General features: G+C 42.6%; 1 protein-coding gene across 28 annotated transcripts in view; it reads right to left on the reverse strand.

Annotated features, from left to right (window-relative positions):
- Positions 1–26,330, reverse strand: part of KCNMA1 (potassium calcium-activated channel subfamily M alpha 1) — a 702,509-nt gene that overhangs the window by 128,143 nt on the left and 548,036 nt on the right. For all 28 annotated transcript variants that reach the window (XM_057506035.1, XM_057506055.1, XM_057506052.1 and 25 more), the window contains exons 15-17: positions 25,788–25,897; positions 13,700–13,768; positions 4,348–4,434 (exon numbers count right to left, since the gene is read on the reverse strand). In XM_057506035.1, coding sequence (XP_057362018.1) covers positions 4,348–4,434; positions 13,700–13,768; positions 25,788–25,897 — 266 coding nt within the window. The remainder of the gene's footprint in view (positions 1–4,347; positions 4,435–13,699; positions 13,769–25,787; positions 25,898–26,330) is intronic.

Raw genomic sequence — 26,330 nt, forward strand, 5'->3', positions numbered from 1 at the left:
GTGATTACTTCATGAATTAAAGCTGGATTCTGAAGGGGAAATGACCAGATAGGTAAAGTTAATGAGTGAAATGGGGTGGGGGTGGGGGTCTGTGGTGCCCTGGAGATACGTTCCCCAGCTGGAAGGGGCAGAGTATCTAAGCTCCAGCTGATTTTTGTCAAATGTCGCTTCTTTGCAAGCACCTTGTCTTGCCCACCCATCTTTGCCTCTCTCCTGCTCACCTGGCAAAGCCGCCCCGCCCTACTGTACACCTCCACCTGCCCCCAGAGCTGAGGAATGGAAGCTGACTGTGCTCACTGCCTCACCTTAAGTCCGAGGCCGTGGACTCCAGAGGCCTGTTCACCCTCCTCAGGGTCCACCCCGTGCCTCCTCCTCCAACCTCAGTGCTCTCTGCTCTCCGCTCCACCTCCTCTCCAGCTCACTGCACCCCTTCCCCAAGCAGCCTTAGGCTGGTGACTTTGACACGCACATCATCCAGAAGACCAAATCTATGACCCACAGGACTGCTCTTTAGGGTCTCCTTGTCCTCTGGTTTGTTGCGCTCGGCCAATGGGAGGAGCCAGGACACTGGAGGGTGAGAAGAGACAAGCCCTCCCCACCCCCAGCAAACTCATGAAACGGGCAACATTTCTCTAAAGGACACAGATCCTGCCAGACAGCCTTTCCTGCACTAAACCTTGTTCTCCAGGTTCCAACAGCCCTCCTTCCCCTTGACTGCAGGTCTAGGACTGAGAGTGCCTCCCCTCTGTCGCTAGTGCTGGGGTGCTCTCACATTCTTGTTGGTTTTCCTTAGCTCTCTGCCCATGAGTACATACAGTCCCTTCCTAAAACTCACCTCCCTTTCCCCATTTAAGTGTGCCATCTGCTTCTTGCCAGGACGCTCACTGATACAGTACCCCAACTTACATCTCCAGCTCTCATCTTTCCCCAGAACTCTAAAGTTTTAGATCCAACAGCCTTTATGACTTCTCCACATGTATGTTTAGTACACATCGCCTACTTAACACTACCCAAACCAAATGGAATTCTTACTTTACTAGCACCCTAAACTTGCTCCTCCTCCAGTTTTCCCCCATCTTAGTAAGATCCCAGCCTCCAGCCAATTGCAACGCTCTTAATCTAGGCTCCATTATTGATTCTTCTTTTTTCCCTCATGTCTTATATCCAGTTCATCGATGGGTCCTACAGACTCTCTAAAATATATTCTAAAGTGGTCTCACTTCTCTCCACCTCTGCTCACCCTTCTAGCCCAAACTCTACTCTCTCACCTGAACTATGCAGTATTCTTCCCATCCCTCAGCCTCCACTCCTGCTCCACCATATCCCATCCTCTTCAATGCTGGATGTACAATGGAAAGATCTTTTAATAATGTAAGGCAGACGACATCACCCCCAGCTTAAAACCATCAGTGACTTCATTTCATAACAACTCCAGCCTCTGTAGGAAGGCTGATGGGAACCAGCCCCTCCTTTCTCTCGAACCTCATCTCACAATTCTAGTCCCTCAGATACTCTTTCCCTTGGTTCTCTGAGCACAAAACTATTCCCACCATATCTCTTCTTCCCTTCTGATCTTTGTGTGATGGATTCTTTCCCATCACCTCCATCTCAGCTCAAATGGCACTCCCACAGAGCAGCCTTCACTTACACCCAGTCTTAATCAGTGATCCAGCTGCATTAATTCTTTGCACCATGAATAAACAAAACCGCAATTCTCTCCTCCCTAGAACATGAGCCCAAGAGAGCACGAACTTCCATCCACTGCTCACCACTCTTTTCCTGGCACCTAGGGCAGAGTGTTCTAGAAAGTAAGTGATGAATGCATTAGTATGAGAATAATGCCCAGTAATTCTGGAGCTCCAAGTTTTTCAGGAGAAACAAGTAATTAGAGATTTTATATATAAGATTATGACTTCTTCATCTCAGCAACATTTTTTAAAAGTTATGACTCAAATGAATCATGTCTGCAAGCCAAGTTCAGTCAACAAAGCACCATTTTGTGACTTTTACATTAAAGACTATGTTCCAAGTTTATCTAATAATGAAAATATTTAGTGGCAAGGAGTAAAGGACAAGTGAACAAGTGCTTGTCCCAAAATGACTAGGACTGGAATTGGGTGGTTTCATTTCTCCTAAAACACTGCATCTGAGACATTCTGTGAGCTAGAATCCACTCACTTCTTTTGTTGCTTTTTTGCAGCAGGAGGTGCAAATTCAATACTAGATCATCATAATCTACTTTTCCATTTTTACAAAACTTGTGTAGTTACATACAAATCTCTAAGGTCCTTTCTGTGGTTTTCTGCAGTCTTCATCTATTTGAAATCCCCTAACTGACAGCATTTGTTCTGACACATCACACACCATGGAAAATTACAAGCTGGTGTTGAGGCTGACTGTGTCAGCATGTATTTGTGAATACCATAAAACACTGAAGTGAGACATATTGCACTCCCTAATATAGGAGGTAATTTGTTTTTTGGACTGCCTGGTATTTGTGACATTCATTAGTGAGAGATGCAATAGGAAATAGAATTACACAAATGGGAGCTTCATATTATATCTGCTCTCTGGTAGGGACATGTGATCTATGGTGCCCCATGTCCCCCAGCCCCTGTACGTGGTGCTGAGATGCTGCCTCCAGCTCTTGTGTTTCACAGTCTAGACGTGAGCACAACCCTCTCTTCCAGAGGACCTGAGGGGCTTCCACCCCACACCCCCACTTTCCTCTCTCAGGTGAACCTGGTTCGTGGGGTACTCCTAAAGGACAGTGAGGACCCAGGAGCTGAAGAGGGAGGTTTTCCTCTCTCACACCTGAATAATGGCAATCCTTTCCCAATGTGCAGAAGTAAATTTAGTCATTAGCTTGGTTTTAAGGATTTTTTTTTCTTTTGCCTCTCCACTCCATTTTATTTTTCCTAAAAGCTTTTACCGCTAGTCTGGCTAGTTTGCAAGAGCAGGTGAAGAGGAAGGAGGTAATAATAAGCATCAGTTGTCAAACATCATAGTTCCGTGCTCAGCATGACTTGGCAAATAAGAATGGAAGCTCTGGAACCAGCCTTCCTGGTTTTAAACCTCGGCTTTACTACTCATGAGTAGTGTGGCTCTGAGCAAGGGAGTTAACCAATCTGTGCCTTGGTTTCCTCATATGTAAAATGGGAAGAGTAATGGTACACTTCTCATACTGTTTTTGAGAGGAGTCAATGAGCTCATCAATACCTGGTACCCAGTACTTAGAACAGTGCCAATACAGAGTAAACTCTGCATAGAAATTTGGTAGTATTAGTAAAATTTGGTGGGAAGTGTGGGTTTTAGGAAAGGAAAGACCAGTTCCAACCTGGGCTCTGCCACATGCTTATAAGCTATGTGACCTTGGACAAATCATTTATCTCAGTTTTATAGAGGAAGAAACCAAAGCCCTGAGTGTTTTTAGAAGATTTACCTTTAAGGTTATTTTTAGGGATGGCAATACAGAATGTAGACCCATACATAGCACAGGCCTAGCTTTGAGGAGGAACTTGTTAAATGAAGACAAGAGCCTTATATAAATATAGACCTTCATAATTGGTAGTTTATTTAAAATATTTTATATAACATTATTTTGAGCTATGTAACCTGACCCTGAGTCACCTTTATCTTCTAATAAGTTCTTCCTAGTTCATAGGGTAGAATCAAATATAACAGTATTCCGTGATGCTCTGCAAAGAACCTATGATTTCCTAGGTTGTTTAAACAGGTCTAAGGATACTAAAAGAAATGTCATAAAACATGGAGGCCAGGGAAATCCTGAGCTGCACCTACAGGAGCTTAAGGATTGAACCTGATGACTTCTGGCACTTACCGAGAAGGCCACAGTAGAAGTATAGCTAGTTTAGTATTTCATCTGAAATTAATCCAAACTGTTTGAGATTCCATTTGGCACTGAAAGTAGAAAACTGATAATTCTTGAGTAAATCTGCACTGATAATATTAAGTAAGAAGCACTAGACAAGGAGCCAGCTGACCTACATTATGTTCTGGGTCATCAAGAATCAGAACAACTCTGATTAGCGCTCTGGAACTCCCTTTCTTCCCCTGGAAAATGAAGGAGCAGGTAACCAGTCCTCACGGTTCTAAAACACTATTATTCTAATTCAAAGACGTTGAATTGATTTTGTGACGGGTACATAGAAGCATTTGAAAGCACAGTCTCTTTTCCCTAAGACTCGGCACCGCTCAGTACCAATGGACACGTGTTAAGAAGTTTCGGGGTTACAGCCTTGTACATACTGGAAGCACGCCCACCTCCGTGCATCAAGATGTCTATGGCTAGGCCAGAAAGGAAGGCAGGTGAAAATAAACTCTTACCTTTTAACTTCTTTGGCATCACTTGCGATGAAAAATCCTAAAGTACCTTCTTGGATCTTAAGATGATTTCCAGGATTAATTAATATACTGCTCAGTGAACAAAAAGAAACAAAGAAGACACATTTGTCAGATTGTGTTCTGGATAAAACCTTGAAGGCTACACTGTACTGTTAATTTTATAGGGGGCCCGCTACTCTAACGCTTGGCCTAAAGATCTTGTCTGAAGCCTAATGTCCACTGTCCCACACATTTAATTAGATAATGTCCTCACAAAGCTCTGCTGCTCCGTTCCCAGGCTGGCATACTCCTGTTGCAGAAATGCCAGCAAATCTAGGTTTCAGTACCGTGTTTGTATAATGAGGTTGCCATAGAATAGACTTCTGATTTGAAGCAAAGTTCCTAATAATGTATCCCTTTGGAAACTGCTGTTGATGGTCAACATTGAGTGTTACTGGTTGAATCAAGCTACTGCTACATCAGCCTAACATTTGTCAGATGACAGAGCATTAATGGGACCCCTATGTGCATACAGAAACATATGTGTATACACACCACATGTTACTGCAGGGAATGGTACAAGACACCCATAACCATGCAGAAGCAAACAGAACATCTGCATGACACTGATAAAGACAGGGAAGCGGATTCCATGTGCCGCCTATGTAGAAAGAACTGGACTGCCTGAACAGTGAAAAAGAAAAATGCCAGCCATTAAAAATACTTAATAATTCCACTCCGCTGTTTACAAAAATGTATGGCAGTGTTTGAATAAGGTATGTGTCCAGTACATCCTGATTGGGGCAAGCTGTGATTAGAAAACAACTGTAAATAATCCCTAGAAAAACTTCCCCTGCAGAGAAGTATGAACCTAATATATACATTGTCCTATTTCAGAGTAGTATAAATAGATTAGCTGACCAAGTTGTGTCTGGACTGACAGAAGAGATAAATGTATCCTAATCTAATAGATGGATGAATCAAACAGGTTTAATTTTCTGCAGATCAAAAGCAGAATACAGAAATGTCTTTCAGAAAACAGAGACTGAGATAAAGCTTCAGGTTATTGGACACAGAATGTAGGCACTTTAAATACAGCAATAGAGATAGCAGAGATATTCTTTGATCTGAAAAGCTGCTTAAGGTAATAGACATTTGGAATTAGGCTAAAGGAAGTCCTCAACTGCCTAAAACAATCAAAATGGAGGATGGTAATTAACATGGAATCTTTTACTGCTGGTAAAACCATTCTAGAGAAGTGCTGTGGCCAACAGAGTGATGTGTCTGTAGCAATACAGGAAGGACCCAGGTGAACCTTTGTCCTATGCGGAGAACTCAGAGTAGATCATTATTGCAAAATATATATATAATTGTCTATGTTCACAAGAGCATCCACTATTACCCATAAAAAGACGTGACAGAAGGAAACCAGTCCTGTGTCATCACTGTTATTAACACTCAGTACTAGCAAGAGTCCGAGAAGATTCCACAGGCAATCTTCTCGCAGGGGGGTTCTTATCTTTTTATATTTTCTGTCCTAGAACCACAGGCAGCAGTGAGATTCTTCACAAATCAGGAAGCAGCAGGCCATGCTTACAGCCCCAGCTTGCAACAGGCAGGCTGGAAAGGCACCTCCTAATTATCCCGCTGCCAAGTCTTCACGTGGGTGTAACGGCCGTGAGATTTTTCAGGATCATGAGAAAGGGTCAGAGCCTGTGCAGTTCACATGGATTCCTTTTACAAAGTCATCTAAATGCAATGTTATAGAAAAGCAGAATTCTGGATTCTGCAGAGTTTCTTACCCCCTTTCCTGCAAGGCAGTTCTTACATGCCCTGGCTCTGCAGTCAGAAGTTGGGTCCAAGTTCCAGCATTGCCATTTAGTAGCTGTCTGACTTCAGGCGAGTTCCTAAATCTCCCTAGAACTTGAGTTCCTCATCTATAACATTGGAGTGATGATAATCATAGTCTTTCTTCTGAGGATAAAGTGAGATAATATATATATAGGGCTCAATGCATTTTGGTTGTTATTACTTTTATTATTTGTTATCACAACAAGAGCCAAAAGTGTGTTCCATTTTCAATGGAGCTATCAGATTTTCTTTAGCTGGCCCCATGAAATGGAGCACAGGGTTTTCTTGTCAAAATATCCTCTCCATAAAGAGGTGAAGTTGCAGGGTTAAGAACTGTATACTCCAGAATAATGTACAAGCACATACATGAAAAATTCTGGGTATTTCTGGAATCTAAAGAAGCTAATTTCTTAAAGTTGGAAAAGTCTCCATTTTGATATGTATTCATGAGAGCGCCAAAAAAGCTTCTGAGTGAAAAAGTACTATCATGATTTCAACAATGTCATTCAGAAGGGGAAATGTGACACTCATCCATGTCTTGATGACACCTATGTACAAAACAAGCCTCACACAGAACCCTGTTTCCCTTTTTTACATTATGTGCCTCATTAATTGCACTGCAATTATCAAGTCCACAGTGTCATGCTGGAAATACAGTGCTAGCAAGGTTCCTGTTGATGAAAAGTTTCTTTTCATTTCCTCTGTTCTTTATCAACAGTGAACAGAACTGGCCTACACTACGAATTTGTCAGTCCAGAGACTGCAGGTTCAGATTATTTATTACAGCCTTCAAGCTTGCTTTTGTCAAGTTACTGTGGTGGAGAGCAGCGGTTCTGTGCACTGATGTAAGGTAGATTTGTGTTCAGGTCTCAGCTTCACTGTCCCGTCAATGACAGTAAAGTGAGCAGGTGCACGGGTCAGGCCCACAAACTTAGATCTTGGTCTTGGGCATATGGATGCAGCTAAGCCTCTCTCTTCATCTGTAAAATGAGGTGAATAATCACTGCCTTAGAGTGTTGCTAAGAGAATTAAAGTACATAGTATGTGCCGAGTGACTGCACGTAGTATGTCCTTAATACATGGCCACTGTTAATAATAAACAAGGTTGTTACATCAACTAAGTGAGAGGGAGATCATCTCTCACAGCATCACAGCTATCCATTGTGCCTTTAGTGCTAGTGGACTACCCAGCAGGCACTCTATTGGCGTCAGAAGATCTTTCTACTGATTGAGGTCTCCAAAACATTTCGTCCCTACACAAGATCTGGAGATGGGCTGATTGAACAGGCCTTTGTTTGCACAGAGGAGTATCTCTCTGTTCCGTAGACCATATGGCTGATTGTGTAAAGCATCAAAAGCACCACTGAGGATGTCACTGACCACGTGACTCCTGGATGCCCTCTTGTTCTTTGAGATGGGGTAAGCGGCTTCAGATCTTCTCTTCATGTGAGCTCTGAGGCTGTGTGTTTTCCAGCTAACCAGGTTAGGCTAAGGCAGCCTTTGAGTTGGAATCAAAAGAAGAAGTCCAGCTTCTGAGAATAATGGAGAAAAGAAATCTAGATAGACACATAAAAATGCTTACTGTGCTGGATTCCACTCACATATTTAGGGATCTGGTAAAGAAGCATGTGTCCCTAGTTTCAGGGGACCACTGCATATAACACTCCCTGTGTAAGGGTACAAAGTTTCAAAGACTTTTTGAGGAGATATTTTACATTTTTTGATAGTTGAGACATTACATTTTCTATCCACATTCCAAATGTAGAAAGCTTAAATAAAGTGTTAATCTTCTTTTTGAAAATATAAAAAGATAGGGATCCTAGGCAAAAGTAACTTCTTTTCCCCCCTGCGAGGTGCCTACTACCCTTAGAATATGTTACTGACCTCCTAATGGGAATATGTAAATCTTTCTAAAGGGCTTTGATCTTTTAAAAGGATATTCAGTGTTAAATCTGTTTTGTTCTTATGACTGCCAAAAGCCTCCCTCTGTGTGCATCACTTTAAATCAGTCTCTGGCTCCAGTTTTGTGTAATTCACTAGCTTATCAGAGATAAACTTCAAGATGTGTCATGTGAAGAATCGAGAAAATCTCAAAGAAAAAAGTCCATATATCAATTAGCAGAATTCCAACAGGGACATCTTCTTGGCAGGGGTGGATTTTTCCTCATTTTGAGGAACCTATAAATTATCCTCTTTCTTCTATGACCTTGTAATTTCAACTGAAAACATTCAGTGACAGCTGGAGGCCAAGGGCTGGTGGTCCTTTCTCCAAGGATTCTTGTTCTCTTTCCTTTGCTCTCAGACTAGTTTTGTAAGTAGACTTATTCTTTGGCTCTTTGCCACTATACGGAGCAAATATATGTATTTTCTGCAGGGAACCCGTTGTCGAGTAAAGGAGTGAGAAGCATGATCTTATATTACTTTTGTAAATAAGTTTTTCACAGTAGCCAGCTTAGAGCCCTACATGCCATAAGCACTTTTCAACCATTTATTGAATGAAAACCGTAAGTCACTGGTCTCAGTTTCAAAAGTATCCATCTCTTTCCCTCTCTAGTAGGGAGAACGGTAGGCACAGCTCTTCTTTCAGAGACCAAGCTTACCAAAGGAGCAACCAGGCCTCCGCTGGGGGGTGGATAATAAGTGAACAATCTCCTGGACACAGTAAGCATAAATATGTAAATATAAAAATACATAAATGGCTAGCGACTGGGGGAGTTGGAGCAAATGATTTCAATATTGAAAACACCACTCATTAGAACTGAAATACATGTTCCTAAACATGAAACATATTCACATGGAACTGGCTAGTGGGGCTCAGTCCAAAAGGGAAATGTCCCTGTCTGGTTCCTCCAGGAGAGCGAGGAGCTCCAGGCCTCAAGCTGCAACACACTCCATGACGTATCTCCTCCTGAACTTGGTCAGGTTGGAGATTTGGGACGTGAGGAAAAATGATACATTCCCTTTCTCCACCACTTACGCATAACATCTGGGAAGCACCACCTAGCTTCAATCATCATAAACTTTTCTTGTTTGTTGTTTTGGGAGACAGTAATTCAACTGAAATAGATTTTTTAAAGGCTTTTATCCATTATGGATAAATATGACAGGTGGGTATTTCTCTCCTCTCCCCTCAATTTTGAGTAGGTGTAATGTACCATTCCCTGAGCAATTTACAAAAATATCACTCACATGAGAATATAATTTGTACTTGATAACATATAATTATATCTCTGTCTAGCAAGCTAATGGGACTTCATTGACTATAGCAAGAGAATAAGAGCCATCTAGGTCTTCAGTTCAGGCTCTGCTCAGATGAATCATGTCACTGGGAAGTGGCCTCTTTGACCACACAAAGTCATATACAACTGTCAGTGCATGGGACTTTAAACAAACTGTTTCCCCTCAGAGAGTACAACTGCCCTGCCATTTATGGGCTGTGTTAGGGCACAGCCTACAGAAACTCCCAAATCTCAAATCTTATTGCCTTTCTGGAACTTTTCATTTCTTCTGGGATTTAAAACATATGCTGCTACAGTCCCACACAACTGGACACACACACTTTTACTTATGGAATATATGTACGAGACACAATGTGTATTCCATGCTTCCATATACTTAAGCCCAGTTCACTTATACAGAGACAGCATAATAAAGATTGCTCCCAGATGGTCATATCAAATGACCACCACTGTGGTCCACCAGTGATACAGGCAAGGACTTGTTAAGCCTGAGTCCATCTCAACAAAAATGGCATTTAAAAATACATTTTGCATAAGAGGAAAATAGTAGCCTTATGGGCTAGAGAAGCAGGAGTTCATCTGGGAAGGACAATGCTGGATCTTTGGCTCTGGGAGCAAGCCGTGTCACTTTCTGGCACACTTTAGGACAAGTCATGCCTTCATCACAACATGCCTTCACCACAGGATAAAAGAACTCAAAGGCCAGAAGCCAACAGCAGAGGTGCAACCACTGTGGACCTTTGGAGATGCAAAGTGTTGCAGTAACTTCTCGCAGTTGGATCATATTAATAATACCAAACTGACAGGAAGCCACCTCTATTTTCACACACCTACTCGAGAAGTCACAGAAGAGTCTGACTTGGGAAAGAGTTCCAGACACACACACACACACACACACACACACACACACACACACACACACACACAACAAATACAGACAAGTGACAGTGATTACAACCACAGAGAAAAACAACTCTGGAGAAGATGAACAAGTAGGCATCTCAATAGTATGTTTTCAAGAATACTGCCCAAAGGCACACATTATTGAAAAACTACACTGGAAATATTAACCCAAATAGATACACAAAATAAAAGTTATCAGTGGGGATTTGGTCATGCTTCATGCAACACAAAACAGCATCAAAACAGGGTGAGGCCACATGGTCAAAGCTGAGAAACTTCATAGTAAGACAGATGCCCAAACACACCAGGAAACAATAAAGCCATGAGTTCATCTCAGTAAACAGTACTCATTCATTAGACCAAACATGGCAATCTGGAAGTTTAGTGGCAGGGTTCTAAGTCTGTAGTGAGTACTGCCCAAGGTAGAAAACACACAAGATGGTAACATCAAAGTCAATTTAAGGACAAAGAGTTAAGTGTAAGGGCTTGGTCTCTGTTTTGTGGACAAAAGGACACGAGTTCTGCTCTACGAACTGGAAACCAGACACAGGGAGGAAGAGGCCACCGGGAATGTGGATGTGTCACATAGACAAATGGCACCACAGAGTCTGGTGGACACCGAGACACATCAGGACAGGACAGAAGCAGACACCAAGGGCTAGAGAGAAGCCGTCCTCCTTTTCAACTTTCATAGCATTTTGTTCCCACCATCAGTGCCATGATTGAAAACAGGATTATGCCCTTGTTTTGAGTTTTTTAGGTTTCCTGCAAAGAAGTTAGTGCGTCATAGAAAAGAATCAACAAATCAAACAATAAAAGCAATATCTTCCTTTCAGTTTTTATGTAGTATAGTTGGAGAGGGGTTTGTATATAAATATACATATACATAAATATATATGTATATACTAGACAAGGGAATGAGATCATATATACATATACACATAGATATCATCTCTATCTCCCTGAATTCGTGGCAAATGGTTAGTCCTGTGGTGAGAGGTGAAGATAGAGGGTGAGGTTGGGAAGCAAGTTAACGAAGAGTGCATACCGCTTTCGGCTTCTGCAGAACGACAAGAAAAGAATTTAAAATCAAACAATTTGATAATAAATTGATTGACACCAGAAGGAAAGAAGAAATAAAACCTTTGTCTCAAATTATTTGAAGGATGCACAGGGGAAAACAAGGCTTTTCAACAAAGCATGAAAACAGTATCATGAATAAAAGAACAACAAAGGAGGTAGTTAAACACAGGCTGGAGGCAAGGGGGTGGAAGGGAGAAGCAGTGTTCTCCACATTGAACACCTGATCACTTAGAAATGTGAGGGGAAAGGAAATGGGAAGCCTTTCAATGAAGAAAAAGATCACAGTTATTATCTCAGGGTCAGAAACATGGGTTTTTTCAATACGGATATCATGTTGGATAAATCTCGTGCTCTCTCAAAGGCATGATCCACATTCCCTGAAACACACCTTTTTCCACAAGAACCAATGTGCTTCCACACCGAGACCAAGCCACAGTTGAGGAGTAAAGCTGGCAAGTGCACACAGAAAGCCCAAACAAAGCCAGAACAAGTTCTTTTCGTTCTTCTCTGAAAAAAATGTAAAGACTATCTACATCTATAAATATGGCTTTGTTGAAAATATCTCAGATTTGTGCATTAATTGGAGGCCCATCAAAGACAAGATTTTGTCTCTAGGGAAAGCTCTGAGTTATTTTTTCTTAGTTTGGGGACAGCAGACTCACACCAAACCACTAACAGCCTTTCTCTCTCCTTCTTTGTGAACAAAAAGGTGGCAGGTGGGAGGTGACTGGTCAAGGTTCAGGGGTAGTCTTCTGCCATGACATTATTCCAGAAGGGTTGAGAAACACATCAGCATCACCCACATCTTAACACTTTTTTGAGAGATGCACTGAAGTGATCAAGAGAGAACACTGAATTACATAAAGATTTACTGACTTGGCAACACAAAGAATATCATTTGCAAAAACTGAGGATGTATGTTTCCCCCTACATAGGTACAGGTGAGTATTGGCAGTAACATGGCCAAACAGCAATCCCAGAAACATTCACCTTATCTGTTGAACAGTAAACAGCCAGGATTCTCAGTTTTTTGCAAATAATATTCTTCACTTTGCCAAAACAGAAAAGAAAAATGTATATATACATATTCGTTAACTGCTACTGCCATGTTCTACATGTGGTCACCAAATCTACCATTTTTTTTCTTGCTTTTGGTTGATTTGGACTTCCAAACAGCTTGACATTTGATCACATTGCCTTTGTGAGCAATCTGATCTGGTGATTAAGGTAATGGAGAACATTGGATTGACTTGCTTACAATCCAGTGTTTTTTGGTCATAGAGACACAGACTACACATTTGGAGTCTGGCTTTATTCAGTCATTCATCCAGATAATTAAAACTCCCTAAATGATGGTTTAGGGAACCTTCTAGTCTTGTCTTGCACTCTGCTCAGTTATTAAGGCATATGGTAGAGGGTATCTGTACTCTATACCTGGGCATCTATGGGAAGACTTATTTACCATAGCTAGGACAAACCATGGATATTATTTCAGAGGCCAAATGCCCAAGCATTTCTCAATAAGCTCTCTTTCTTCCAAGACCATTGATAAGACTTGGGGAGCAAAAATCATCTGTATTTTATCTGTAATGCATACAGTGCTCCATCAACAAAATCCCTTGTTAACATGATGCTTCCATCTCCCGGCGAGAACTCATATATTGACTGGGGTGTTATCTATTTCAGCCAGACCCAGACCCTCATCAGTCTGATTTGCACATAATTAAGTACAAAATAAATAAATAAAGAGGGCTCCTGCCTCTGAGCCCAGCTCTCCTGGCTAATTTACATGAGGCTGATGTTCTGCCACCTGGATTTCGGTTGCACAGGGAGAAGCACATATGGTACACAATAGTCTGCTTGTAATTTGCCTATCAAGAGAGCTGGTATCTCCCATCACGGCTCTGCCCCAGGCCTGCTGTGAAGGAGGCCAAAGTCCGCCTACTTTTTGCTCACAGCAGTAGAAAAGATTTTTAGGATACCTGAAAAGGTAAAAAGTTCAAGTTGGCATGATCAGGGGGAGGTGTGTCTGCCTCATCCCTTGCCCCTAGAGAAACACTCTCTCAAAGGCCCAGTGGGGCATGTTATGCCAGGTGGGGCTGGGATAGAAGCAGCACTGTCTGGTTGAGCAATCCTTGAAATGGGCCCTAGAGTCAGGGAGGTGTTGCATCAGGGTTCCAAGCAAATAAATAATGTGTAAGAAAGAAGTGGACGGAGCATTCCAGGTGAATTCTCACCATCGTAAATGTCAGCCGGCCGCAAGGTCACCACAAACTTACCGGCTCTCTCGGTTGGCGGACTTGTACTCAATGGCTATCATTAGGAGCTTTAGCTTCACAAAACACAGCCTGCAATGAGATGGAGAAAGCTCCCAGTCAGTGCTTCTGAAGGGCCAGAGCTACGCGGCAGACGCTGTTAGGACCTTTCCAACTCCGTTAACGCCGTCATTATGCAAGGCACCCTCATACCACAGTCACTGAGCCAAAGGGAGTAGGGTGGGAGCGGCAACCCCCCTCTTCCCCATTAAACCTGATTTCTCGCAAGTGATAAGGCACTAAATGTTCAAAGTGCAAATTGCACTCAGGTCTGGATGTCTAGACAGACCCCAAGCAGGGATTTGTGTCTGGGGATTTATGCTGGGCCAGATTCATCAGTTACTCATTCAGGTAGTAAAACGTTAACTGCAGGGGGAGGGAGGTATTTGGAGCAGCTGGACCTGTTATTTGGATGCCATTTCGGTCTTTTGTACAAATGGCTCATGTTGTTTTTCCGAGCAGACCCCTGTGTACTTGGAATGATGGTAATAATCCTTAGCCTCTAGCACATGAGCACAGCACTGTCACTCCTGGCTCTATCCAAGCTGCCTCTCCTCGTCTGCCCAGTGCTCTCGCCCGCAGCCCTCACTGCTTCGAACCTGGTTCTTTCGTTCCTGCCTCTATGCCTTAACTCATGTGGTCCCTGACCCCTGGAATGCCATATCTATCCTCCCAACCCATCATCCCAGGCCCACGTCAAATCTAACCTTCTGTGCAGGGTTTCTGTACTACTTCCACACTCTGCTTTTCTGTTCTCAGAACTCCTCCAGCACCTAGTCTCCAGCCACATCACTTGGCCCTTAGTCAATTTTATACTGGCTGTGCTTGGTCCCTATTGTCTCATGTGTCTCCTCAACCAGTGCAAGTTTCTTTAAGATTTTGGACTTGTCTGGAATTCTTCACAGTGCTGTGCATGAAACCACAGAGACAGAGAAGCTCAAGCAATGATTTCCACTTACTTGGGCTTGATCTAAGAAAATAATAAAAGACCCAGTAAAGTATTTATGCTTTCAAAGATGTTCAAAGTAGAACTATTTTTCCAGAGTAAAAAAATTAAAAGCAACTTAAATGTCCAATAATCAATAAAGTATGGTATATTGTATAAGCATTCAAAATGATTTTTGAAGACTATTTCCAGGTATAAGATCAACAAATAAAATTATATAGATACAAACATGTAACTAATGTGATACAATTAGCTGGAAATACATACTTCTATATTTATAGAAATACAGGCTCACACAAAAAAATTATTATATACATTATATATTACAAGCTTCTACAATAAGCATTATCACTTATGTTTTAAGGACTTTTTGGACTGATAGACTGAGAAATGAGTAGGGGGTTATTTAGCTCCAAAACATTAAAGGAGAGGAGGTAAGGGTCATAGGTTAGTGCCTTTCTTCATGTTCTCACTTAAGCCCCACAATATCCCTAAGAGGGAGATATTACCCCAGTTATTCAGACTTCTATTATTACCTCTCCTTTACAGGTGATGAACTAAAACTCAGGAAGCCTATGGGACTTGCCCAAAGTCCCCAGCTAGTACCTGGAAGGATATACAACATCTGCATCACTGGTGAAGTCTAATTTGTATTGGGAGAGATAAGCAATAAGCAAATTACAAGCAAATAAATAATAATCAATTTGCAGATGAGGACAAGTACTATGCAGAAAACAAAGCAGCCTGAGAGGATAAAGAATATCTGGGAAGGTGTGTTGTCTACGATGGCCCAGGACAACTATTCTGAGCAAGTGACGTGAGCACAGAGCACTGGAGCGTGATGAGAAGAGGCAGGCAATGGGAGGATCTGCAGAAAGCATTTCCTAGGGAGTGGAAACAGCAAGTGCAAGGGCCCAGTGGCAGGAAGGAAACTGGGGTGTTTGGGGACCAGCAATAAGGGCAGTGAGCCTGCAGCTGAGGGAGTGGAGTCTAGAGTGATGTGATTAGGCTGGGGAGCTAGGCAGGAGCAAGATCATGAGGACTTTGCTAGCCACAGCAGTTTATTCTAAGTGAAATGGGAGGCTTTTGGTTGGTCTTAAATAGAAAAGCAACATAATCAGATATATTGGCCTTGTGGATATACTGATTATAGGTAAAGTGCTGGTAAGGCCTCATGCGTCCAGTGGAAATAAGACCAATTGCTCCTTCCTTCATGTGAGGTCCCTCTTATTACTTTCAACGCAGTCAGATTTCAAAGGACCACTTCCATTCACGCTCATTTGGGCTCTGCCAGTGATTTGCAGGATTTCTGATTCCTGCCAGCAGACTCTAATGACCTGGGCTTTGTGCTGATTATGCAGTTTGCTAAAACACCAGCCCACATATCTAACTACAGCTGGAAAAACGCTCTTCTTAATTTATGTCCCATATAGCACCGCTACCATGCACCTTTTTATGGGGCTGTTACTTCTGGAGCTTAAATTGTTTAAAATATCAGATGGCTTATGCAATATTTGTTGAATCAAATTACCAGATTAAGTGACTGCTTTCTAAAGTAAATATCAGCTAGATGCCAAAAACTCAAGGAGAAAGCTGATCTTAGCACGGAGCGGGAAGAAGTCAATTTGCTGATAGCCTGTGAACAACGGCCTCTCTGATTTGGGACTTGGATGGTTCACGGGATCAAAGATATTAATTGCTTTAACAATCTGATCCTAATGGTGAGAAGCAAAGAAACAGTTCACAGTAATGGTGAATTATGTCTTCCTAGCTACAATACCATTTATGAACTAGATATGAAAAGAAAGGAGGTTTCTAATGCAGGAAAATCAATAAATCTAAGTGGCCTTGTGCATGTTTTTAATTTCACAGGGAGTGGACCAGCAGATGTCTAAGTCCTCTTTCACAACTTTCAAATTCATATCCAAGATGCTTTTCTACTGCCTTATAGAAGCCTCTTTTTAAGAAGCTCTTGACCCACAGCAGGCCATTGTTCACTGGCCAAAGGGGCGGAGAGGAGAGGCACAGAGGGATGTAAACAAAGTGGTATAAGCAAACAGTGCCACAACTATAGATTTTTGGACTCAGGCCCTTCAAGATGGTCTGCTCCTACCTTTCTGATACAGGTGACAAACTGAGGTCCAAAGGGGGGACAGAGAGTTGCTCAAGGTCAAATGGCCTTTACACAGAAAAGACAAAAGTGGATATCAAGCAACTTGTTCGAGGTTAACTAGCTTTTGTGTTGAAATGCCAAAAGTTGAAATCCAGTCTCAATGCAGCATGTTGCACAAATGCTTCTCATAAAAGTGGAGGAAATGAAGCCAGAAGCCCAACATGGAGATGTGTTCTGTTTGTACATGTCAGTACAGCATTTATAAAAACTGTACTGCAGAAAGGGTGTAGAAAGACATAACAGCAGTGATATGCTCAGTGATATTAACAGGTGAGTTCATTTAAAACCTAGCTTCTCAGGTTTCCTTGATCAATCAGATGTGATCACACTGAAGCCATATTCTATATGGCCAAAAGGGACTGGAGCTTTGGAGCACTTACCCCTCTGGATGGGATATGTGCTCTCCATTGTGACACAGTCCCCAACACACCCTATCGTCTCAAACCTCCTCATTCTTCACTTTGTCGCTCACTGCCTGTCTCCTATGAGGCATTAATCTGTCCTCCGGTCATTATCTTTCAGATGTTTGCAAAACATGAATCTTGAGTAATTTGCAATTTACACTGAAAACAGAACTATGTCTCTCTCTGTTAAAATCACAGGTTTTCATTATAGAGTTTTTTGCCACTGAGAATTGACCAATTTCAGGGTGCTGGGCTTCATGCTGCAGCAGAGATCCAACCTCTGTTGGGGTCCAATGGGGAAGAGCAGACTAAGGCGAGTAAAAAGGGGAGCTCGTGTATGGTGTGGTGTGCTAATCAGTTGTTTACTCATCTCTCTGCCCCCTAGACTGAGCTTCTTCAGTGCAAGACATATGCTTTGTCCCTCTGGCATTTTGTAAAGTGAAAGAGCAAGCATTCAATGATTAAATAAATGTCTGAATGAATGGGAAGAAAAATCTCATGAGTCGCTGGAATGATACAGAAGAGTAAAAGTGGTAAACTAGGGAAGTCTAGGTTGAGAAGCCTTGGAAGTGAGTACAGATAAAATAAGATACTTCCTAACTTGTTTGTTAGAAGCAGAAAGATTGGAAAAGAAGGATGTAGAAAGAAGTAACAGTAGCGATATGCTCTGGGAATCTAATTTTTGCCTTCAATCCACTATGCCACGATGTAAGTACAGTTGTAAGATACAGGCAGCAATTTATATCTGGGACTCTCTACAGCTCCTGTTACAAGGGGTTCATTCCCGAAAATATGCCTTCAGACCACACAGAATTGATGTCCTGAGATTAAATATTTACTTGCATCATATGACACCATTTTTTTGGTAAAGTAAAATAAGCTTTGCTCAACCAATCCCTACGGTCATTCTTATGGCTTGCCTCAGTCTAGGGCACCTCATCATATATAGGTCTAGAGCAGGATGAGAAAGGAGGCTTAGGGTGAGGTAGGGTATAAGAAAGAAGAAAGCAAGTCTTCACAATGTGATAAACAGGAAAAAAGCAGCCGTAAGTTAGCAAGAACTTAATTCTTAGCTTCTAAAATAAAATGTCCCAATATGTTGAGTGTAGGAAGTTGCTGGTTGGGAAAATAATTACAGGGGACTAGAGATTACTTATTTTAAGAAAAAAATGCCACTTGTCGCAAAAAAGGTCTTAAGCCAGCAATCTGCAATAAAGCTGTTGTAATAATAAGTTAGATTGCCTTCCTGATAATTATTAAGTAGAGGTCTACCAAATTTGACAACGATATTACACAAAGCCTATTTTTTTTTTTTTTTACTGCCGGCATCATCTGTTAACTATAGTAGTTTCAACCCAGATGTTCTTGAACAAAGGCTCTTAAGAATTAGAGTCCAACTACCTACCCAGAGGGAAATAAATTTTTCTTGCCATTAAATCAGCTCCCTTGACTAGAAGGATTGCTTGCTGATGTGAATGAAGCATAGAAGCCTGTCGTACAGTTTGCACCTTCTAATGTGCTCAGGAAGAGTAGGCAAAGATGTGGTTGGGGGCTGCTGAAGATGGCTCACCCTGGAGTGAAGTGGGTGAGGGCAGAGAGGCAGCCCTCACCAGGCGCCCTCCGAACCCAGCACCACCACGAAGCACCAGCCCCTCTTCAGTCATCCAGAGGGAAGCTGGGAATGTCAGCCTGATGCATGTAATCAGAGTAGATACAGATGTAAAGAGTGTATGTTGGGAAACCAGATCTCTAGAATCTAGGCACTAAAATGAAAAAGATTCACATTTAAGAGCTTTGATTTAAAATGATAGGTTCTCAAAAAGGAAACACCTAGTTAAAGAAAATTTGAAACAGCAGGATTTGTAAGACTCAACACCAAGAAAATGGAAGTGATTTAAAATGATCATGGGGGTGTTGTTCAGATTTCATTTTCCAAGAGCTTTGATAGAGGTGTGATAGGAAGGCTTAGAACACCCCCAGCCTCACACACACACACACACACACACACACACACACACACACAGTCTCCACTAACCTACCTAAGACACTTGAATTTAAAACAATTACAATCTTTGCTATGAACACTTAACATTTGCCTAAAATGTGAATAAATACATTTTTAGAAAGCTTTGCTAGTAGTATTAATCAGAAACATAAAATGTAAACTGTGTGTTTGTTATACATACCCAGCTTCAAGCCAAGCACCTAGCACCACCCCATTTCCAAATGGCCTGCCTCATGACCCCTCCTGTAGAGAATTCTACACCTGCCGCTGCCTGTGTGGCCTTTGCTTAAGGGTCACTTGTTTTTTCACTAGCATATAGAAGGATTGCTGGTCACCTTCTGGGTCCCTGTCCTAGAAATAATCATTTCATAAGTAGAAATATTAATATTCCTATCTGTGTTCATACATGTTCAGTTCTAATTACAATCACCCCCAAATAATTGGATGAATAGAGCCAGTTCTTTGAGGAAAATATTTTTTAAACATGAGACTTGAGCCCCTTCACAAATTCTCATAAAGTGCTCATTTCTGCAGCCTGGCTAAACAAATCTATCGTAATAATCAGGTCTACCACTTCTTTCCACTCTGTGCTCAGATTCAGATGTCTTTCTCTAAAAAGTAATGATTTCACAGAATTCAAGTTAAACTAGCTGTAGTTTTCAGTGGGCAGGAACCCCAGCTTTCTCTAGGCAGTCTTAAATTTTAAGGTTCCTCAAGTGGCTTCAGGAAAGATCTGTTCATGTAAAGCAACATGGGATGGCAGCATGATTTTCTGAACATCTAGGGGCCTTGAATGCTGGTGGGCAATGGATGGAGCCCCCAGCCCCTATACTCCCTTAAACCAGCATAGAAGCATACATGCTTGAAGCTGGGCTAGAGAGAAGAACTCCTGCCCTTAGCACCGCAAAGATCTGATCAGACTCCCCAAGTTACCCAGGCATTAAATATTCCACATCAAATCTGGATTTTAACTCCTCCATCAACTGCAGGGGGACAGAGAGAGATACACCATATTTTAAATATGTCTGTTTGTTCTAATCCCTGCTAAGCTGTAAAACCTCATACAATTAAGCTGTTATATTTTGCAAGTGCTGAACGATGGACTAATATGCTCACAGTGAGACTGAGAACCGGGAACATGGCGTTCCTGCAGTGGCCAAACCTCTGAGCGTGTGGTTTCCTCCAGCTTCTCCTTCCCCCCTCCCTCCTCTCCCCTCTGCCCTCACTTTCCTTCTTGGAGTCAGAGAGGAGCATCCTCACATTTTCTAGTTCTCATGATAAGAACATAACTGCTGTTTCCCCCTGAAAACACTGCATGCCAAAAAAAGAAAAAAATCTGATTTGTCTCCTTCCATCTAAAGAGGAAATTAATTTGCTCCATTTGGAGAGCTGGGCGGTGGGAGAGTTTTATGTGGTACTGTGTGACTCCCAACCTTCTGATTCCCTCTCCCCTCTTCATTCCCTCTCTGAATCCAAACTCCTCACAAGGCACAGCTCAAGTGTCATCTCCTCTAGGAAGCCTCTCCTGGTCACCTCCAGCCTGCCAGGAGCTCTGTCTAAACTGTAACTCTTAGCATCCATCAAACACTTATCAGTGGGTGCTTAGCTCTCCCTGAGGATGGGTATTATTTTCCTTAGCTAGACTGCAAACTCTCAGAAGGCAACCACTGTAGGGAAACAGCATCCTTTATTTGGCATTTATAAGTACTGTTTCTAATCTTTTAATGGGCATATATTTGATCAAAACTAACTACAGCTTCCTCTAGAGATGGCACCATGCCTGGCACACCGGCATACATATCCTCAGTTCACTAAGTATCTCATCAGTTGACTGGCTGGCTACTGATGGCAGAATTTTCTAAAGGGTAGGAATAAATATAATCTGTAAATGCCACAATGGATTTCTTTCTTTCTTGGTGCATACATTATATTCCACGGGCAACATGGTAGGGTGGTGCGGAGGGGAGAAGGGACAGAAGGGAAAATGACATTGGCTAGTACTGAATGGAAGTGGGATCATTCCTATTTCAGAGATGAGGAAACCGGGAGTAAGCACGAAGTCCAAGTTCAGACAGCTGGTAACTATCAAAGGAAGGAAACCAAATTATCTTGTCCCAAATCATATATCTAGCAAGTGGTTAATCTGGGGATTTGACCCCAGACTTTTGCAGCTCCATAGCTCATGCTCCCTGACATCACACAACAACATATTATGGGAATTGTGCAACAACAGGATGCTTTAGTGGAAACATGGCCTCACACTCCAGCCCCTTGATTCCTGAAGGCTTGGTGCTGGCCACCTGCATCCTCCACAGCTGCCTGCTGAGGAAGGCAGGAAGTGGGAAGGAAAAAGGCACAGGTAGCTTTCTGGTGTTCAGAGAACAATGGATGACACCCTCTCTTTCAGATCCCAAAGCTCCTTTTCCTGGATCTTACTTCCACACAGTGCCAGGGCAAGCCAGCTATGCAAAACCAAGAGTAGATGCTCACGAATTGCTGGCCCTTAAAAGGAATGCCCTAAGGGCATCCTGGGGAAGGTCTAGGACATACCCACCATGATCACCAACAAGGCAAATATGTGTCTTTGAGGGCTGCATCCAGAACTGTCCCTGATTCCCTGTGCTTTTCTGCGTTTAACATTTATCTGTTCTCCTAGCCTGAAATTGCTTTTATGATCCCTAACAGAACACTGACCGAGAGTATTAAAGGGCTCAGCACCCCCATGTCTTTCTCCTACACTGATGTGGATTAGGCACAGTGAATGGGGACAGCAGCCAGGGGTTTGCCTGGCATGGCAGAACACAGACGCATTCCTATGTCCCTAGAGATTACAGAATACCTTACATGAAGAAGGAATGACGGTGAGGAAGCTTACACAAAGGCCCAATCAGCTTGTACGATGTAGTCTGTTTATGTTCCTATGATTTGGCTAAAATCAGAGAGAAACATTGCAGTGACTGAACCCACAGTGGAGAAGAGATGTTTCCAGCCTGTGGTGTGGAGAGATGGAGTCGATGGAGCTCCCAATCATCAGACTTTGAATCAGAATCCCTTGACTTGCTTATAAAAACATGCAGGTTTGGGGGCCTTACCACAGATATTAAAACCTGGAGATGGAGCCTAGAAACCTCCCCACTTAATAAGCTCCCCAGGAGCATCTTAATTAGCCAGTCTTCATCAAACAGCTCCTCCAAGCTGCTCCCGACTGCACAAGGCCTCAGCAGCAGAATCCTGGTTCTGAACTCGTCAGCTGGAGGTATGGGAAGGGGCACCAATGTCCTCTGAGTCTCAGTGTCCTTGTTTGTGAACCAAGGACAGTGATATTCATATAAATGTCCCAAGATCATTGGGAGGATTCAGTGAGAAAATGTCAGTAAAATATTCAGAAATGATACTCTATTTTGCCTAAATCAGTTACTATTTTGGGGACAAAGGTGCATCTGCTGGTGATACACATGGTGAAGCCAAAGGCTGGCACAGAGCAGTCAAAGTGTACAGCTGCCATGAGTCTCAGAGGAGCCAAGGAAACCATCTCTCCACTTGAAATTTTTAAAAAGCTTGCCTTGGGGGCCCTTTCACCCCCTTTCCTCCCCTCCTCCCCCATTATGTTCTCATGGGAAAGGACCTCAAATTCCACCCACTTATGCTGCCCCCTTATCTTTTCATAGACTGACCCTCTTAGCCCCTGAGAAAACTCTAAGCTCTCCTGTGGGTGTATCCCACCCTGCAAGGGAGCATTCTGCCAGCCCAGCGAAGAGCAAATTTATTTCTTTTCATGCTTTAAGACGTTACTGGCTGCATATTGTTTTAATGCAGCTCATAATTACAGAAACGGCTCTGAAAATCTGTATATTTTATCTGTGCTTTATTATACCCAGAATATTCTGCAATCCTTTTTCTTCTACATGAACCAGCTTAAAATATATTTTGGCGTCCTTTATGTCATCTTGAAATTGAATAGCCAATTCTTACTGTAATGAAAATACTCACGCGCCAGCCCAGTGATATACAGCTCTACACTCTAATTACAGCTGTGCCTTAATTAACCTGAATTGAAGAGTGTTATCATTAAACTGCTGGTAACTTTGAGTTACAGCTTTTCTTTAATTTAAAGTAGAAAACACAGATAATTAAGCCTCCAGATAATCAAATGCTTGAGGAGAGCTTCAATGTTTGGGGATGTTCCTAAATCTCATTAAATGTCCTCTCTTTATTGATTATTTCTACCTCTGCTGTATCATTGTGTTCAACGAATAATAGCACTAAGTTGAACACATTCTCCCTCACATCAGAAGTTTCTGTGGTTTCTTGTATTCCAGAAGCTATACCGAACAAATTATAAATTCTCTGATAACAAGGTGTGTCTGAGAGATTTTTCTCCTCCTTGAGACATGTTCTAAATATGAAAATCAAAAAGGGAAATATTTACAGCAGCCACTAACATCCAGCTCTTGAACAGCGTCTGAAGGGTAGTGAAGTTTCACACCACCCAAAGGGTCAAAGCTGGCTGACTCACCTGACTATAGGGCCAGGTCTAGGAGGTAAATGCAAATCTGGCTTGGTGAATACATCAGGGACGGGAGAGCCTACACAAAACTCCTCCTTACAGCAAACTGCAACCAGTTAGCATTTGGTAGAAATACAAGGCCTATGTTGACTCAAACGAATTTCAAGACAGGCCAGAAATCTAGTTTTTGTGGGAAATGTCACTTTTTGGAAATATTGGCAAGTAACTCTTAAGAAATTAAATACTACATAGGGCTAATATATGAGTGAAATTCAGTATCTTGGTTGCAGCTTCTAGGGGCAGCAGTCCTAACCCTCCAGGTTAACACTCTTAAAATGAACTGACTGGGCTCCCAGCAGCAGAGAACCAGAAGCAGTGGGAAAGCAGGTTTCCAAGGGAGCCCTCATGTTAGAAGTAAATACTGGCCAAGCCAGGGAAAATCAGTAGCCAAGAAAGGGGGCTTCACACCCTCCCCTGCTAATGCCCCAAAACCACCAGAGCCTGCCAGGCAATGACGCTCTTCTTGTGCTCAGACCACCCCTACAGTACATATAAAGCCATCAGTCACTTTTTTGTAGAGCCAGCTTCTATTATAAGCCCTGAATTCTCCTTAGCTTTCCATCCCAGGCAGGCAAGCTCCAAGGTAGAGAAAATCCCCTGGGACAGCCTCAGGGATTCCAGAACCCAGTGCCTCTGAATGGTTAACTTCTTCCTGTGGCAGGAAGAGAAATGGCTCTCAAAAAAAGGAACATATGGGAGTTACCAATAGGGCATCCATTTTCAGAAACTCCATCCGAATGAATTACCTATTCACTTTTCCAGTCCATTTAGCATTTAAACTTTCACTTACAGACAGGGTGAGACATTTCAGTAAACAACCAAACCATTTCGGATTGCTTGGGGTCTGCGTCCGGGGACAGACAGGGTGCACCTGCTGTGCTCACCGGCAGGAGCCTGCAGGTAAACACCGAGCTACCAGGCACTCTGTCCCCTCTCCACCCTGCGCAGAACAGAAAACTGAGACAGAGGAACCCAAGAGCCCCAGGACCATCCTCTTCGAACCTCCCTTTCCAGGAGGTGGGTCTCGTCAGTAAGTAAGCAGAGAGCACAGGGGAACAGCTCTTCTTCCTCAGCCCCATGGGTTCCCAGATCCCCTGTTTCTTCCCAGTTTTTAACCAGTGAGACTGAGTTTAATCCTTTGCTAAGGTGTTAGTGCATCAGGCATAGTGTTTCAGCACGCCTACGGAGTTTGTGTTTTCACAGGGAACAAAGACCCTGTTTAGCTTAAACCCAACATGAGACTCTAGATTAAATCCAACATCAAAGGCACCATCATCGTGACTGAAGTTTCTTGGGACCCAGGATACCTGGAGCTCCTGGGGTCATACTCCTTAGGTGACCTCAAGGGGTCATGGCAGGCTGGGGCCGTCCCCATGGACTCACATCCATCCTGCTGAGCCAGAACCAGGAGAAGCTAAGCTTCTTAGTGTTGTAACATGGCAGCTGTCCATGTTGCATTTCAAGGCCTCCTTCCAGTGCCACATTTCCTCAGCAAATTGTGAACACACTTTGAACAGTGGCTTCACTGATGTATCTGTGATCTCACTTGATTGAAAGAGAGATTAAAATTCCTTTTATCAAGAGGCTAGCAAGATTTATTGTTGCCCTGGTAAAATTATAGAGATATGGGTTCATGCCACCCTTCACAACTGTGTCTACATCACTGGAGCATAATTCAAGACATTCAGGAAAACTGCAGTTGGTAATTTAGGACAAATGATGGAACCAAGCATGAAAGTCTCAGGACTGGAGGGAAAAGTAGGGTCAGCAGAAATCCCCCAGGCAGGGGCCATGTAATGATCCATCTTCCTGTTCATCACATGAGGCTGAGCCCACAGACACCCTCAGTAATTGTCGAGGGCCCCAACTGTGCTGGGCAGAGGAGGAGTGTCTCTCCTGCAAGGGGCACATTAACTGTCCCTGAGAGCCAAAGAGCATATGGCTGACGGTCACTTACTCACAAACAGTAGGGAAGGACAGACCCACGAAGGCACTGGAGAGATATTCTGTGTACATTTCATTTGAGACTCCTTCTAGGTAGTATTTCTGCCACGTGTCTTCCTCAATCTAAGGAGAAGAATACAGGGAGAAGGTTTAAGATATGGCAGTAGGCTGTGAAAGGGAAGCTTGAGTCACACACCATCTGGTGAACAAATGAATGCACTGGTTATATGATGGTGACCTTCCTCAGCAACCAGGAACAGGACCACATCACCCACATGCTTTCCATGACCCGAAACTCATCGACTGGAAGAAAGTTCCCTCTAAAGTGCTGCTTTTTTAACCTGTATGAATTCCAATAGTGGGGAGGCATGGGCATTCACCCGCGATATTGGCAAGTAGGTAAACAGACACGACTTCTTTGGAGAGCAAAAAAAAAAAAAAACTGTTAAAAAAAATTTTTTTAAGTATATACTTTTTTACACAAAAATTCTATTTTAAGTATTCATGCAAAGAAGCAAACAATATAGAAAGATATATGTATAAGAACATCCTTTCT

Source organism: Manis pentadactyla, chromosome 8 (assembly GCF_030020395.1).
Source record: "Manis pentadactyla isolate mManPen7 chromosome 8, mManPen7.hap1, whole genome shotgun sequence".
Lineage (NCBI taxonomy): Eukaryota > Metazoa > Chordata > Mammalia > Pholidota > Manidae > Manis > Manis pentadactyla.